Source organism: Emydura macquarii, unplaced genomic scaffold (assembly GCF_026122565.2).
Source record: "Emydura macquarii macquarii isolate MOO-44397 ecotype Brisbane River unplaced genomic scaffold, CSIRO-AGI_Emac_v2 contig_2207, whole genome shotgun sequence".
Taxonomy (NCBI): domain Eukaryota; kingdom Metazoa; phylum Chordata; order Testudines; family Chelidae; genus Emydura; species Emydura macquarii.
This window is the reverse complement of record NW_027132344.1, coordinates 1,043,433-1,056,240: the sequence shown is the minus strand read 5'-3', so window position 1 is coordinate 1,056,240 and position 12,808 is coordinate 1,043,433. Positions and strand designations below refer to the sequence as shown.

The 12,808-nt window shown below is 37.4% G+C and overlaps 1 protein-coding gene across 1 annotated transcript in view; it reads right to left on the bottom strand.

Moving 5' to 3' along the window:
* OCA2 (OCA2 melanosomal transmembrane protein) overlaps positions 1–12,808 on the bottom strand; it is a 259,682-nt gene that overhangs the window by 139,543 nt on the left and 107,331 nt on the right. Inside the window, exon 13 of the mRNA XM_067559931.1 lies at positions 10,627–10,765. Coding sequence (XP_067416032.1) covers positions 10,627–10,765 — 139 coding nt within the window. The remainder of the gene's footprint in view (positions 1–10,626; positions 10,766–12,808) is intronic.

Below are 12,808 nucleotides of genomic sequence, written 5' to 3'. Positions count from 1 at the left end.
CTCTTTCTTTAAAGATTTGGACCACAAAAGAAGACAGAAAATGCTGCCACACGGACCTTGAAAATCAACACTAAATAAAGGAATTAACCAAGGTTCTAAAGTTACTCAAGGTAATTCTTTAGCCTTTATTAAATGATTCAAGAGAGATGAAGAAGTAGTAATTGGTTCTACATAGTCTCAGCTGGTTTGCAGGATTCCTGTATAATCTGAAGAGATCCAGGAGTGCGAATAGGATTGAGCTGTAAGAACTCTGAGGCTGAACAAAACAAAAATCCTCATCCCCAGGATAATAAAATGACAGGGACACAGTTGGATGTGGAGTCAGACATGATCAAAATACACCTAACTCAGAGCTACTGGAATCAGTCCAATTCTTTCAGTATTCAGCTGACTCTTGGAATGTAATGCACTTGAGACTTTTCATAGTGCTCACAACAATTCATCTATCTCAGTGCAAAGACAGACAGCAGTAAGGTGGATCCTGTTGATAGGAGCTCTCCATAGGGATAGTCAGACTTAAAGTCACTTAGATATTTGCTACTTTTGAAAAGAAAAGGAGAAAAGGGGACCTAAAAAGCACAGACAACACCTTTATTTCTGATGATTGGATAAGAGCAAAGTCATGTGTTATGGGAACCTGAAAAAGTTAAAGAATATGGTACCTCAGAGATCAGACCTTAGGCTTCTATTTACAAAGTTTCTGACATCTCTATGTCTTGGATGTCTGCACTAGTGCTGAAAAATTTTATCATCAATTGTAACAGTGCAGAAACTTCTCAAAGAAAAAACACAGTAGAAGAAATACATTTATATGAAACCCACAAAATTAATTTCCTATGTGAAAAAGAAAAGCATAGCAATCAGGAAAAATAAAATACTGAAGCTGATAAGCCGTTCTTGAGTTTGATTGACAGCTGAAAGAAACTGAATTGAGATAGGGCTGTGCATATAGATACTTATTTTGAAGAGACAGTGTCAACTTATACTCTTGAAATTCAAGACTAGGCACAAGGGCAGAAGAGGTGACATACACAAAAGTCTCAGGAGTAAGGATTTGTGGACAGCATCACCAGAGGAAAATTATCTGCTTCTTCTTGGTATTCCATTCCAGTTGTTACTCAAGATGTGCAAAATGTTTCAGAAATTGGGCTGAGTTTCAGGGTTTTGTTGAGCTCCAAAACTTTCTCCCATCAATCCTCATTTTTTAAAATCTTTTGAGAAGAGGACACAGGCCACTATTTTACAACTTCCTCTCCTACCTCTTCTCATATTGCCTCTGCTATTGATTGTCTTGTACAGTCACTACATCACTTAATACAGAAAAGAATCATCTTGAGAAGAAAGACAATTTGACACCCAGCCCAACTGGCTAGTGTCCTTTGCTGTCTTCTTCATACTTAACTTAATGTCTGATGCTGCAAGCTCCCTTTGACACTTTGGACACTTTCCAGGATTGGGTGTGAAGCAGCTATACCAGGTAATATCAGAAAAAACAAGATAGATCAAACTTAGCAAGATTTGTCCAACAGTCAACTGATATTCTCTGAATATCTTAGGAAGAAGACTACTGCCCTCTCCCTGATGATATAAGCAGAGGGAGGATGGGGGCAGGAATTGCAAGCAACAAAACTCAATGTTACTATGTAACCTAAGAACACCCCAATGCCAGAAAGCAAGGGGCTGCCTGATATCTTGTAGAGAGTTTCATCAGGCCTGATCTGTTCAGTGTACCACAGTTCATTAATATCAAACATGTGTCATGTAAGGTATCTTTTAAAAAGTAGTAATCTTTTTCTAATCTAGTAATCACTGATCATTAATATTCTTGTATGGTGTATGTGCAATAAAAGCCCATGGGACCATACAAATGTGAAGGACATGTGGGACTAAAATGTGTTTACCAAACAAGTCTGTGGAGTGGGTAAACAGGTTTTTCCCAGACAAAGGATGAGCCAATATTTCCAGCCAGGTGTCATCGGAGTCGATAAGCAATCACCTATCAAGTGGCCATTCATTTGAATCAAAGGGGGCAGGAACAAATCAATTTGCATTATAAAAAATACCAACAAGGAAAGAAAGTAGCATGGGTCTTCCTTCACTACCAGACTCCGTGTCTCCTTCCTCACAGCTTGAATGAACTTTATTTTGTGGGGTAATCTTCAGAAGAATCCATTTAAAAGGTTCACTGGATTATGAAAGAGAGGGGCAAAGAACCCCAAATTATCTTTCACCTAACAAGACAAAGGAACATTGGGGAGAGATATTGACCACAGGGATGGTCAGCCATCTTGCTGGAAGAAGTTTGTGGTACCTAGACAATAGCTTGTTAAAATCATAGCATTAGAAAGTACTTTTTCACTTTTATTTGTTTGTAAACATTTCAGTCTTTATCCCTTATACTTGATATACTTGATACTTAAAACCTATGTATTTGTAATTAAACAAACTTGTTTTACTTTGATCTATCACAACCCAGTGCTGTGTTTGAACTGAAGTGATTGTTTACTTCAGTTAAAGTGATAAACTGTGCATTTTCATAGAATCATGGGATTAAAAGGGACCACAAAGGTCACCTAATCTAACCCCCTGCCAAGATGCAGGATTTGTTGTATTTAAACCATCCAAGGCAGATGGTCATCCAGCCTCCTTTTGAAAACCTCCAGTAAAGGAGCTTCCACAACATCCCTAGGCAGTCTGTTGCATTGTCCTACTGTTCTTACAGTTTCAAAGTTTTTCCTGAGATTTAATTTAACTGTTGTGAAGCTGCATGGTATACTAGTGACCATTTATAATATTATTGATATCAATATTGCAAAATTACAATAATTTGTACAAGATATGCCATGTAAGGTATCATTGGAAAAGTTATAATTTGCTAAGTACGATAATATTGTTTATGAGTTTGTATCATCTTTGTATTGTCAGTTATAAATATGTGTGATATATTTGTATCTGAAACTGGTGCTGTGCTACTGGTTGACACGCCCAAAAAGATTAGCATCAGCCCTCTTCAGCCTTCTTGATGACTCTCAGAGGGCAATCAGCTATACAACGAGCCCAGGAAGAGAAGCAGGACATGTAAGGACATTCTTGTGTACAGGAACTCTGAGGTTTTTCCATGCACATGTGTTCTGTGGCTGTGTTTGGGACAAAGGAAGTACAAGCCACATGGCAAAAAAGGATATAAAGAGTTGTATCATCTCCATTTGTTCTTTATTCCTTCTTCTTACCTCTGGATCAACTATTCTACATCTGAAGCTGTGAAACAAAGGACTGAGACCCATCCAGGTACTGGATGTGCTCCAGAGGAACTGTACAGGTCTGCAAACTCCCCGGTACTGCTAAGAATCTGATGTATATGGACTCAGAAGTCATTTGTATGTTCCTGATAGCTTGGATCATTTAACATCCCTCATCTTGTTTGTTTCTTTCCTTTTATAATAAAACTTTAGTTTTAGATACTAAAGGATTGGTTGGCAGTGTGGTGTTTTGGGTATGATCCAAACTAATATTGACCGGGTAATGTGGCTGACCCTTTGGGAATCAGGAGAACATTTTTGATAAAGGGAATGAATCTTTTTATTGGACCTAGTTGCTCACTGGGAGCCAGAAATTAAAATGCAATAAAGGGTACTGTGTATTTCTTTTTTTGGGCTTCTTGATAACTAGTGTGGGGAATCAGGAGCACTGTTTGTGACTAGTTGGGGAATCTATGCAGTGTTAGCCACCAGTTCGGAAGAATCTGCTCTCCTTTTTGCAGCATGCCCTGACCTTGGCATTTTCAGGTGGGCTACCCCAGGCACATATGGGTCACACCTGCTATGTTGTAATTTCCTCTTTAGAGGAGCAAACAAACTTTATTATTCCTCTGAATGTTCCAGGAAAGGGCTGAAGAGCACATGATTTTGGGAAAATCTGAGACTGGGGAGATATTGAGGTGATCTCACCAGGTGTAATCGAAGCTGGTGGCAACCAGGGAGTGACAGTGTTGCTGAAGGAGGAAAACTGCTGCTGTGAGAGTGCTAGATGAGGATTGCATAGCATACGGACAGAGAATGCATGCTTTTTGCTGACTGTGAGCAGTCCAGGCTCCCACAGAGGAGCTGCAGCAATAGAACATTTAAAGCACTCAGGATTACAGAGCACATGGTAACAACTCCTCACTGGTCTGGATTGCACTTCAAAAAACAGCATAGGGATAATGCATTGTTGCACTGCCCCTGGAGCAACCTGAGGAGAGGATTGTGACATAGGAAATCACAGTCTCCCACTCAATCCCTCTGCAGGTCTGTGGAGGGAATATGTTGCAATAGGGGTTTACTTGGGGCAATATATCTTCCCCAAAGATGTAGCATAGCTGCACCTATAGGAGCACTAGGAGATGGTTTCAAGGCTCCATCCACACCCTCCCATGAACTCCCCAGCACCCTACATGGGAAGGGGATGCAGCATCCCTATGGAGCCTGCATCCTCTACCGGTCACATACCTTGCACATTACATTGCTTTACTCCCCTGAACCGCTATATAGCCAGGGCCATAATTCAGCCCTATATAAACACAGATTAATTAATTAATTAATAATTATACTGGGCCATACAAGTCAGTGAAAAATTATCTTCTAACTTTTTTATGATTTATAACTCTGAACACAATGTAAATGTTTACTGCACACTGCAAAGTTTCCATGAATTTTCATAAAGATTATTCTTGCACAAGTGGCTCAAATAGCTTTGATGTGCATAATAGGAATTAGAAATAATTTTCATCTAGGAGGTTACAGAGTGTCAGACAAATGCTATGTGGTGCTGCAAATGTCCTTTCCTTGTTTCCTTGCTCATCCTATGAAATAGCCCCACCTTCCCAGATGACAAAGACATTCTTAAGGCTTTGTTTTAGGAAGATTATTATCTGTGACTCCAAAACTGAAAGCAGATGGGCATCTGTTCTTGTATTTAAATACAAATTTCTAAAAAGGTTTCTATTTCATACTGAAATACAGGAACATGCTATTCTCCTGAAAAAAATATATCACTATCTTCATGTTATCAGGCATATTTTCTTCTGACTGCTTATGGAGGTGTGAAATTTACTTATTTGCAAATAAAAATTTTTGAGACCAAGTCTGCAGTTTTAAGGCAGAGACAAAATTACACCTAAATACAACAATCCAGGATTTAAATCTTGGACCAGTGCCAAAACAGCACTGCTGGTCCAAGTGTAGTTTTATAGTCCATTATCTTTTGAATGATCAAGGGTAGAAATCATTGCAAAATATCATAGTTAGTTTTATTTTTTTCCTTACATAAGGAGCAACCAAACACTGTAATTTCACTGAGAATTTATATTTCAAGAGCAATAAAACAAGAAACAACCAAAATAATGTCTCCATGTCTATTCCTAAGAGACCATGATTAAACAAGTTTTATCTAACACATTTTAACCACTAGTGTGACCCTGTTTAATACCTTTAATACACCTAAGGTTGGCCACAACAGCTAATACATTTTCAAAGTTATTAAACCATGTCTAGACATTTAACCCTATTCTACACTTTTAACAACATGTTTGTTAAAATATGTTAGCTAACATAGTGTGACAGCTACATGGACTGTAGTATGTAACATTCATTTCTGTTGCTGGTGATTCACATGATATTGGACCTAAGGCACACAGTTCTGAATACACTCTTACATTCCTCTTCTTTCCTCTCTATAACTGGTACTTCCATCCTAAGTCTGAGTTTAATAGTCTCTAACTCAAGAACTGCTAGTATTAGAAGAACCAATGCCGTCTGCCAATACGATGGCACGGAATCCCTTCTTTCTTATGGTATTAACAATTAACCTCTATAGAACCATGAATTTTGGAAAAAATAATAGCTACTAAAATCAGGCTTAACTTGAACTGGAAAATGTAAGTTAACAATCAGAATAATATGATTTTAAAGTCTTGGTGTCAAATATTTTTGCTGTGTCATTGAATATTAACAACATAAAACTATCTCAAAATCTCAAAAGAAGATTATTGCTTATAGCTGTGCTTTCGATCTCTCTTCCATTTAATTCTGAGAGCCTTTGAGTTCCAAAGTGTTCCTGGCATCACAAGAAGTTTCTGTTCCAATATGCAAGAGGTGTGACAATTGAATGAATTTAAGTGAAGAAAATATTTAATTAGACAATGATGCAGTCCCATATTTGTTCAACTGAACTTAACTCAGCCCACAATAGTTTGTCCTGAATGTGAAAGAAGGAACAGAAGGAACTAGCAGCATGCTCTTACTCATACGATCAGTCAGATTTCTCTGAGAAGGAACCACTGCAAAGGTGCAAATAAGGAAAAGATCCTTATAAAGCAATTGGCAGTTTTATAGCACTGTTATACAACAACTCAGCAAAAACATTCCTCTAAGTTAGTCGCCATTCTTATTTTACAATCTGCATGGCTTGAAATCTTTTTATAGTCTAATACCAAGTATTTTCTTTGAAGCTTCAGTCATGAATGCTGCAGGTTTACAAGTAAGTTTTATTCATAGACTGCAGATGCTAACTTTTATCATAATCTATAAGCAACTAATAATGCATCACATCAAATGATATCTTTTGAATCAAAAGAATGTAAGTTTTGTGATGACCCTACATCTATGCATTTTGTATAATAAGGTTATACATTGTTATGAAATTCTGTAGTCTCAAATATTACAGTGATGAGCACACCATACAAACTGAGACAGACAAACTAGGTAAATATCCTATTTTTAATTGCAAATCAAGAAAGGCTTGCTATATGGCCACAACTATCTCTTCATATATTTAATGCGGTGATATACCCATTAGGAGATGCTGAGTATTTTTGTTGTCCAAACTTTCCTTAAGGCCGTTCTCTGTTTACTATTTGTACCCTCCACTCCCACATATACATGGGATCAGATCCTCTAGTCCCTTGCTCCTTGGGTAATCATTCACACCTGTGCAGAGTCCAAAATGCTACCAAATCAGAATTCTAGCGTTTTACACCCACTGTGAAATGACTACATGATTCACTTTGAAATGGCTACAAGGCAACTGATTCCCAGCCCTCTGGAAGAGGAAAGCTTTTGAACTGAGCCCCCCTCCCTTTCGTTCTTTTCCACTTTAATTCTCTCACCTGTTAACATAACGCAACAAAGAAGCTAGTTAGTGTGAAGCAAGCCAGGGGTGTAAATCTACAGCACTCCAACATGTCTTGCACTAACTGTCTGTGCGGACCCTGCTGCTGCATGCTAACAGTTCCCTAGTGCACAACAACCTAACGCTGTATGCAGTGCACCGCAGGGAACTGTTAGTACCCAGCAGCAGGATTCACATGGACCGTTCGTGCAAAGCACGCTGGAGAGCTGTAGATTTACACTGCACCTTGCTGTGCACTAACTCATCATACAGCTATGCCCTTAGAGGCATAGCCAGGAATCTAACTCACAAGTTTCTGGCCCTGTTCTTAATCTATTAAAGCACTCTGCCTCCAGCTAAATCTACAAACTTTAAACTACAAACACATGTGGTCCTGGTGCAGCAAAGCACTTCAACATGTAATTTTAAGAATGTGAGTAGCCCCATTGAAATCAATATCAGTTCAGAATGAGCATGTATTTTCATAGTCACAGCGGCAAGGAGGATTCTGTGAGTTTCTCACTTTCATGCACCATGTGTACATGTATATACAAAATAAAAACTTAGCCATAAACACCTCAGAGGATTCCTAACTGAACTCCAAATGACAGAAAAAAGTGATGATTGCAAAACTGTAAAATTGCTACTGTTTAGACAGTATCAAGAATATGCTGGGTATTTATGTAAGCTCTATGTGGATTGGGCAATACAGGCATTTATTATTCCCTCAGAAGTCACTCAAAGGGAAATGCAAAAATTGTAGATAGAGGAATTTCACTGAAAATATTCAGGAGAAAATTTGAGAATTGACAAAACTGAGTCCATGCTATTGAAGACAGAAGAAGGAGGATCTGTTTGGAAAATATAGAAGTAAAATATTAATTTTAGAAGTTTCAGTAACATTACATGAAAATGGCTTATTTTACTATGTTTGGGGATTTTTAATACTTTTTAATACCCGACACATTTATTTGGCACAAATATAGTATACAAGTTCTAAATATTTTAGGCGGGTTCTTGGGCTTGATCCTATAAGCCTTACTCACATGAGTAATTCTTACTGCTGAGAGCAGTTTCAGTAACGACAACTGGACTACAGAAAGGGGTTAGAATTACTCCCATGAGGCTTCCTAGGACTGCCCTCATTCATTTCCTTTGATTAAATCTTAATTTCAGTAATATAATATAGATTTGAAAACAATCCAAAAAGTGAAAGTGTCTTGAATGGTTTTTATACTTGTGTTTTTTCAATACTTTTGTTTAAACTGGAGTCATGCATGCAGAATTTGCCAATACATCACTATGGATCCTAGATTTCCATGGGGAAAAAATCTCAGATAAAAAAAACATAAAAATCCACATTTTTCCACAATTAAAATGAAATGCTGAACTTTAGTTTCCTTAGGCACAACATATATAGGTATAATCTGAACACAATGTTTGTATTGATATACGTAGAACCCCATTTATCCAAGCCTCCGTTATCCAGCTCTCCATATTAACTGAACCACAAGCCGCTTGGAGCTGACAGCAGTGGAGCTCAGGTGTTCAGTCCCGGGCGGCTGGGTCTCAGGCACTCACTCCCAAGTGGCTGGGGTGTGGACGGTAAGCTTTTTAAAAAGTACTTTCATATAAACAATCCTCAATCATTGTAAGTTAAGCCACTTTCATGTTATTTAATTGAAGCTTTGAACATTAATATTTTATTTCTATATTTTCCACACAGAGCCTCCTTTTTCTATCATCAGTCCCATTCGCCCAGGGCTGACCTCTGGAGCCTCAGCCACCCAAGCCTCCCCCCTCCTCTTAAAATAAGATTTAGAAAGCTCTTTGCCAATTCTCCTGATTATCCCAATTTTTGATGATCTGATCAGGACCCAGTCCCAATTAGATCGGATAAATAGAATTCCGCTACAAATGTAAAGCATATTCAAAAATCCACTGCAAGAGAAGGAGGTTGCACGCATTGAATAAGTGACACTGGTACTGTCAGTAAAATTTAGTTAATAGCTAATATATATTTTTATTTTTTCACAAAATAGAAAAACTAAAGATTCTCTGTGAAAACACAAATTCCACATTTTCCCGCATTTTTCCATGGCTGATTTCTATAATCCTTGGATACCTGCTATAGTAGACATTAAGAAACTTGGCACTTCCTAATATTATTGAAATACTATCCAAAAAAGAATACAGAATTATTTTATTTGAATTTAGTTGCTTAAATGTTTTCTTCAGTTATAATATTAAAATTTTTGGGAAAACTCAATATGTGACAGATTCAAATTACTCTCATTTACAGTAGATGGCCTGAATAATTGCACATGTTAAAATGTGTAGTTTAACTATCAAAATCACCACTCAATGAATACAAGGAACAATATAGACTCTCTAAAGTTATTATCAGACAAGACTGATTTTTGTTATTTAAGGTAAACTTCATTTATTAAATATCATGGCCTTAAAAGATGTTTCTCAAAATATACTCTGTTATTCCCCTTAAGAACAATCCAGATAATTAGAACAGACCTTATTGGTACAGCAACATTGACATAATAGATAATTAAGAGCTATATACAAACAATATAAAGTCAGAGCTTTTATATAAGAATTCCCTCCCCATACCCTGCAATGTTTATGGAAGCAGTATACTATGCAGTATTTTCTTATTAAAGTTTGCAAAGTTATTCCTACTGTGCAGTACGCCGTAGATCATATAACTTTTCTCTTCAACCTCACTTAGCCAGCAAAATGAAACACTTATATCCTTAAATACTGGAGCTAGTGTAGGAAGTTAAAACCTCTCAAGCCATGGTATGCTGGGTAGGGACTAGCAGCAACCTGAGGCCTAAGCAGCGGGATGAGAGGGAGGATTTGCCTGTGTCTTCCATAAAGCTAGACAATAACTGACAACACCTGAAGCTTGAAAATCTGTGCCAGATCCTACACTAGGCATAGCAGTCTCATAGTTTGCATTATCCAATAGCAGAACTGAGTGAAAAATAGTAATGATTTTTTTGTGAAAAGTTTCAAAAAATTTCAAAATCACTTTTGTTTTATAGGTTTTTTTGTTTACTTAAATTTTGCAGGAAAATCTTCACTGAAAACCGAAGCAATTTCAGCTATTCTGCCCCCCATTTTCTCACCTGCCACTGCACTTTTTCCCTCTCTTTCCTTTTTCCATTTTGCCCCTGAAAAACAAGGCAGGGATAACAAAGAATACCTAAAAACTGAAAAAAAAATTCCTTTTTGGATTACATAAAAAACGTGGAGAGGAAATTTTTTTTTCTGAAAATAAGGCCATTGTTCAACACATTTCTGATTTAAAATTTTTTACCAGCTATACTCAATAGCACTAATGATAAAATAGCAAGAGAATAGGTGCATTTTGTTTCCTTATATGGATGTGGGAGGAAAAGGTCTAAACTAATAAACAAATCCACATCCGCATTTATTTTTAGTAACACAACAGATACATACCGCCTTCCTCACTTCCTGCTTTGAAACAATAATCACATTTGGTGGATCCCCGACAGCTGTGGCAGCCCCGCCAATATTTGTGAAGATCACTTCTGCAATCAGGACATGTCTAGGATCAAGATTAAGTACTTCACATAACCTGCAGCATACAGAGGAAAATGAAATCAGCTCCTTAACCTTTGATTAAGTTGCCTCAAACCTTAAATGATTTATAAAACTTACTACTTGTGCTGGAAACTCCAAACTGTTGAACAAAGATTAAAACTTGGCCTTTCATAATTAATACTTATATTTTACAATATATTGCAATGGGTATTGCATTCAAAATACATATTTTAAAAATTATATTAAAAGTACCAAATCATTACAACACTTGAATTATAGTTAAAGTTGCATGGGCCTTTTCATTTTAACAACCCTTCCCAGTGGCATATAACTTTCTAATTCTAATTTAACTTTTTTTTTTTTGGTGGTTGAGCAGGAGCATTTCAGCAATATTTTAATACAAGGAGAGTGGAAAATATACTTTCCCTATTATTAACAAAATTCATGCAATTTTTTACTTCCCTATCAGCAAAACAGCTGATTATAAATACTGAACATTTTGTAAAGAAATAGCCCTCAGTGAGAAGAAGTGTCTCAGAACACTAGAATGGGTTTATCAAGTTATGATCCATTAGAAAACATGTGCATACACAGTACATTTTGCAGTCTGTTCACTAAAGGCCTAATTCAGGAAAGCACGTAAACACATGACTGACTTTAAGCATGTGCTAAGTCTATTCAACCTCAAAGAGAGGTTGTGCTTAAAAGCTTACCAAAATCAAAGTCTTAGGCCCCAATTCAGGAAAGCACGTAAGTACAGCGTAACGTTAAGCACATCCTTAAGCCTTATGAGGTATGGTTACACTGCAATCTGGGAGGTGTGATTCCCAGCACAGGTGGACCGACTTGTGCCCACCCCATCCCCTGGGTCTGAGCTTGGGTGGCAAGCCTGAGCCACCACCAGTACTACAACATCCACACTGCTACTTTTATCATGCTAGCTCGAGATGAACCACCACAAATCTGTTTACCTAAGCTCAGAATCACACTTTCCAGATTCACTGTAGACATGCCACTGATTTCAATGGCATGTAAGCACATGCTTAAGCGATTTGTTGAATAGGGATGGACTTAAGCATGTGTTTAAAGATGTTCGCGATTAAGTGAATCACAGATTTTAAGACCAGAAGGAACCATTATAATCATCTAGTCTGAACTCCTGCAGACACAAGCACAGAATTTTAACAAGAGACTGTGCCCATAAGATAGAGTATCTTTTTTAGAAAGACCTCCTATCTTTGAAGCAAGGACTTCAAATGACAGAGAATGGACCACATGGGGTAAGTTATGCCAATGGTGAACTAGAGGAAGAAAGGAAGGATGGTCCACTGCTTATGGTGCTAGCCTGGGATTCTAGAGACGTGAGGTCAGTTCCCTGCTGTATCTCAGACCTCCTGTATGACCTTTTGCAAGTGACTTAATCTCTGTCCACGAAAGCTTATGCCCAAATAAATTTGTTAGTCTTTAAGGTGCCACAGGACTCTCGCTGTGATGTATATATCATTGCTTTATTACATGGTGCTTCCATATGGACTAATGTATCAAGGTTCATTAAAACTATAGTAATCACCTGTAATTCATGTAATATGAACCTTGATACATTGGTAATAGGTGATTACTATAGTTTTAATGTTTGGGTCCCTAGGCACTGTGAGGATACCCAAATTTCACCTGATCCAACATTCACCACTGTCAAGTGCCTATTTTTGGACTATTTAAAATAGTTTCTTCTTTTTGATTGTATGCTACTAATGTATATTTCTGTCTTGCCACTAAATTTTCCATTTTGTTTTTTCACTTATTTAATTCCTCTTTCTGTCCCCCTTCTGTTATCCTCCCATGCTGGGAATTTCCTTCCCACTCCTGTAGAATATGTCCTGGGAAGTGACACACTAGCCCTGGATTATATAACTTCTGCTACTTAGATAAGCTTCTCAGGAAAATTTGCAATTTCTCATTTATTCACAAAGCAACTTCATATTTATCTGGTATATATTAGCAATGATGGCTCTGATCATTAAATGCGTCTCCTGGAATAGAAAGGGTTTTAATAATCCTATTACAATAAAAATATATA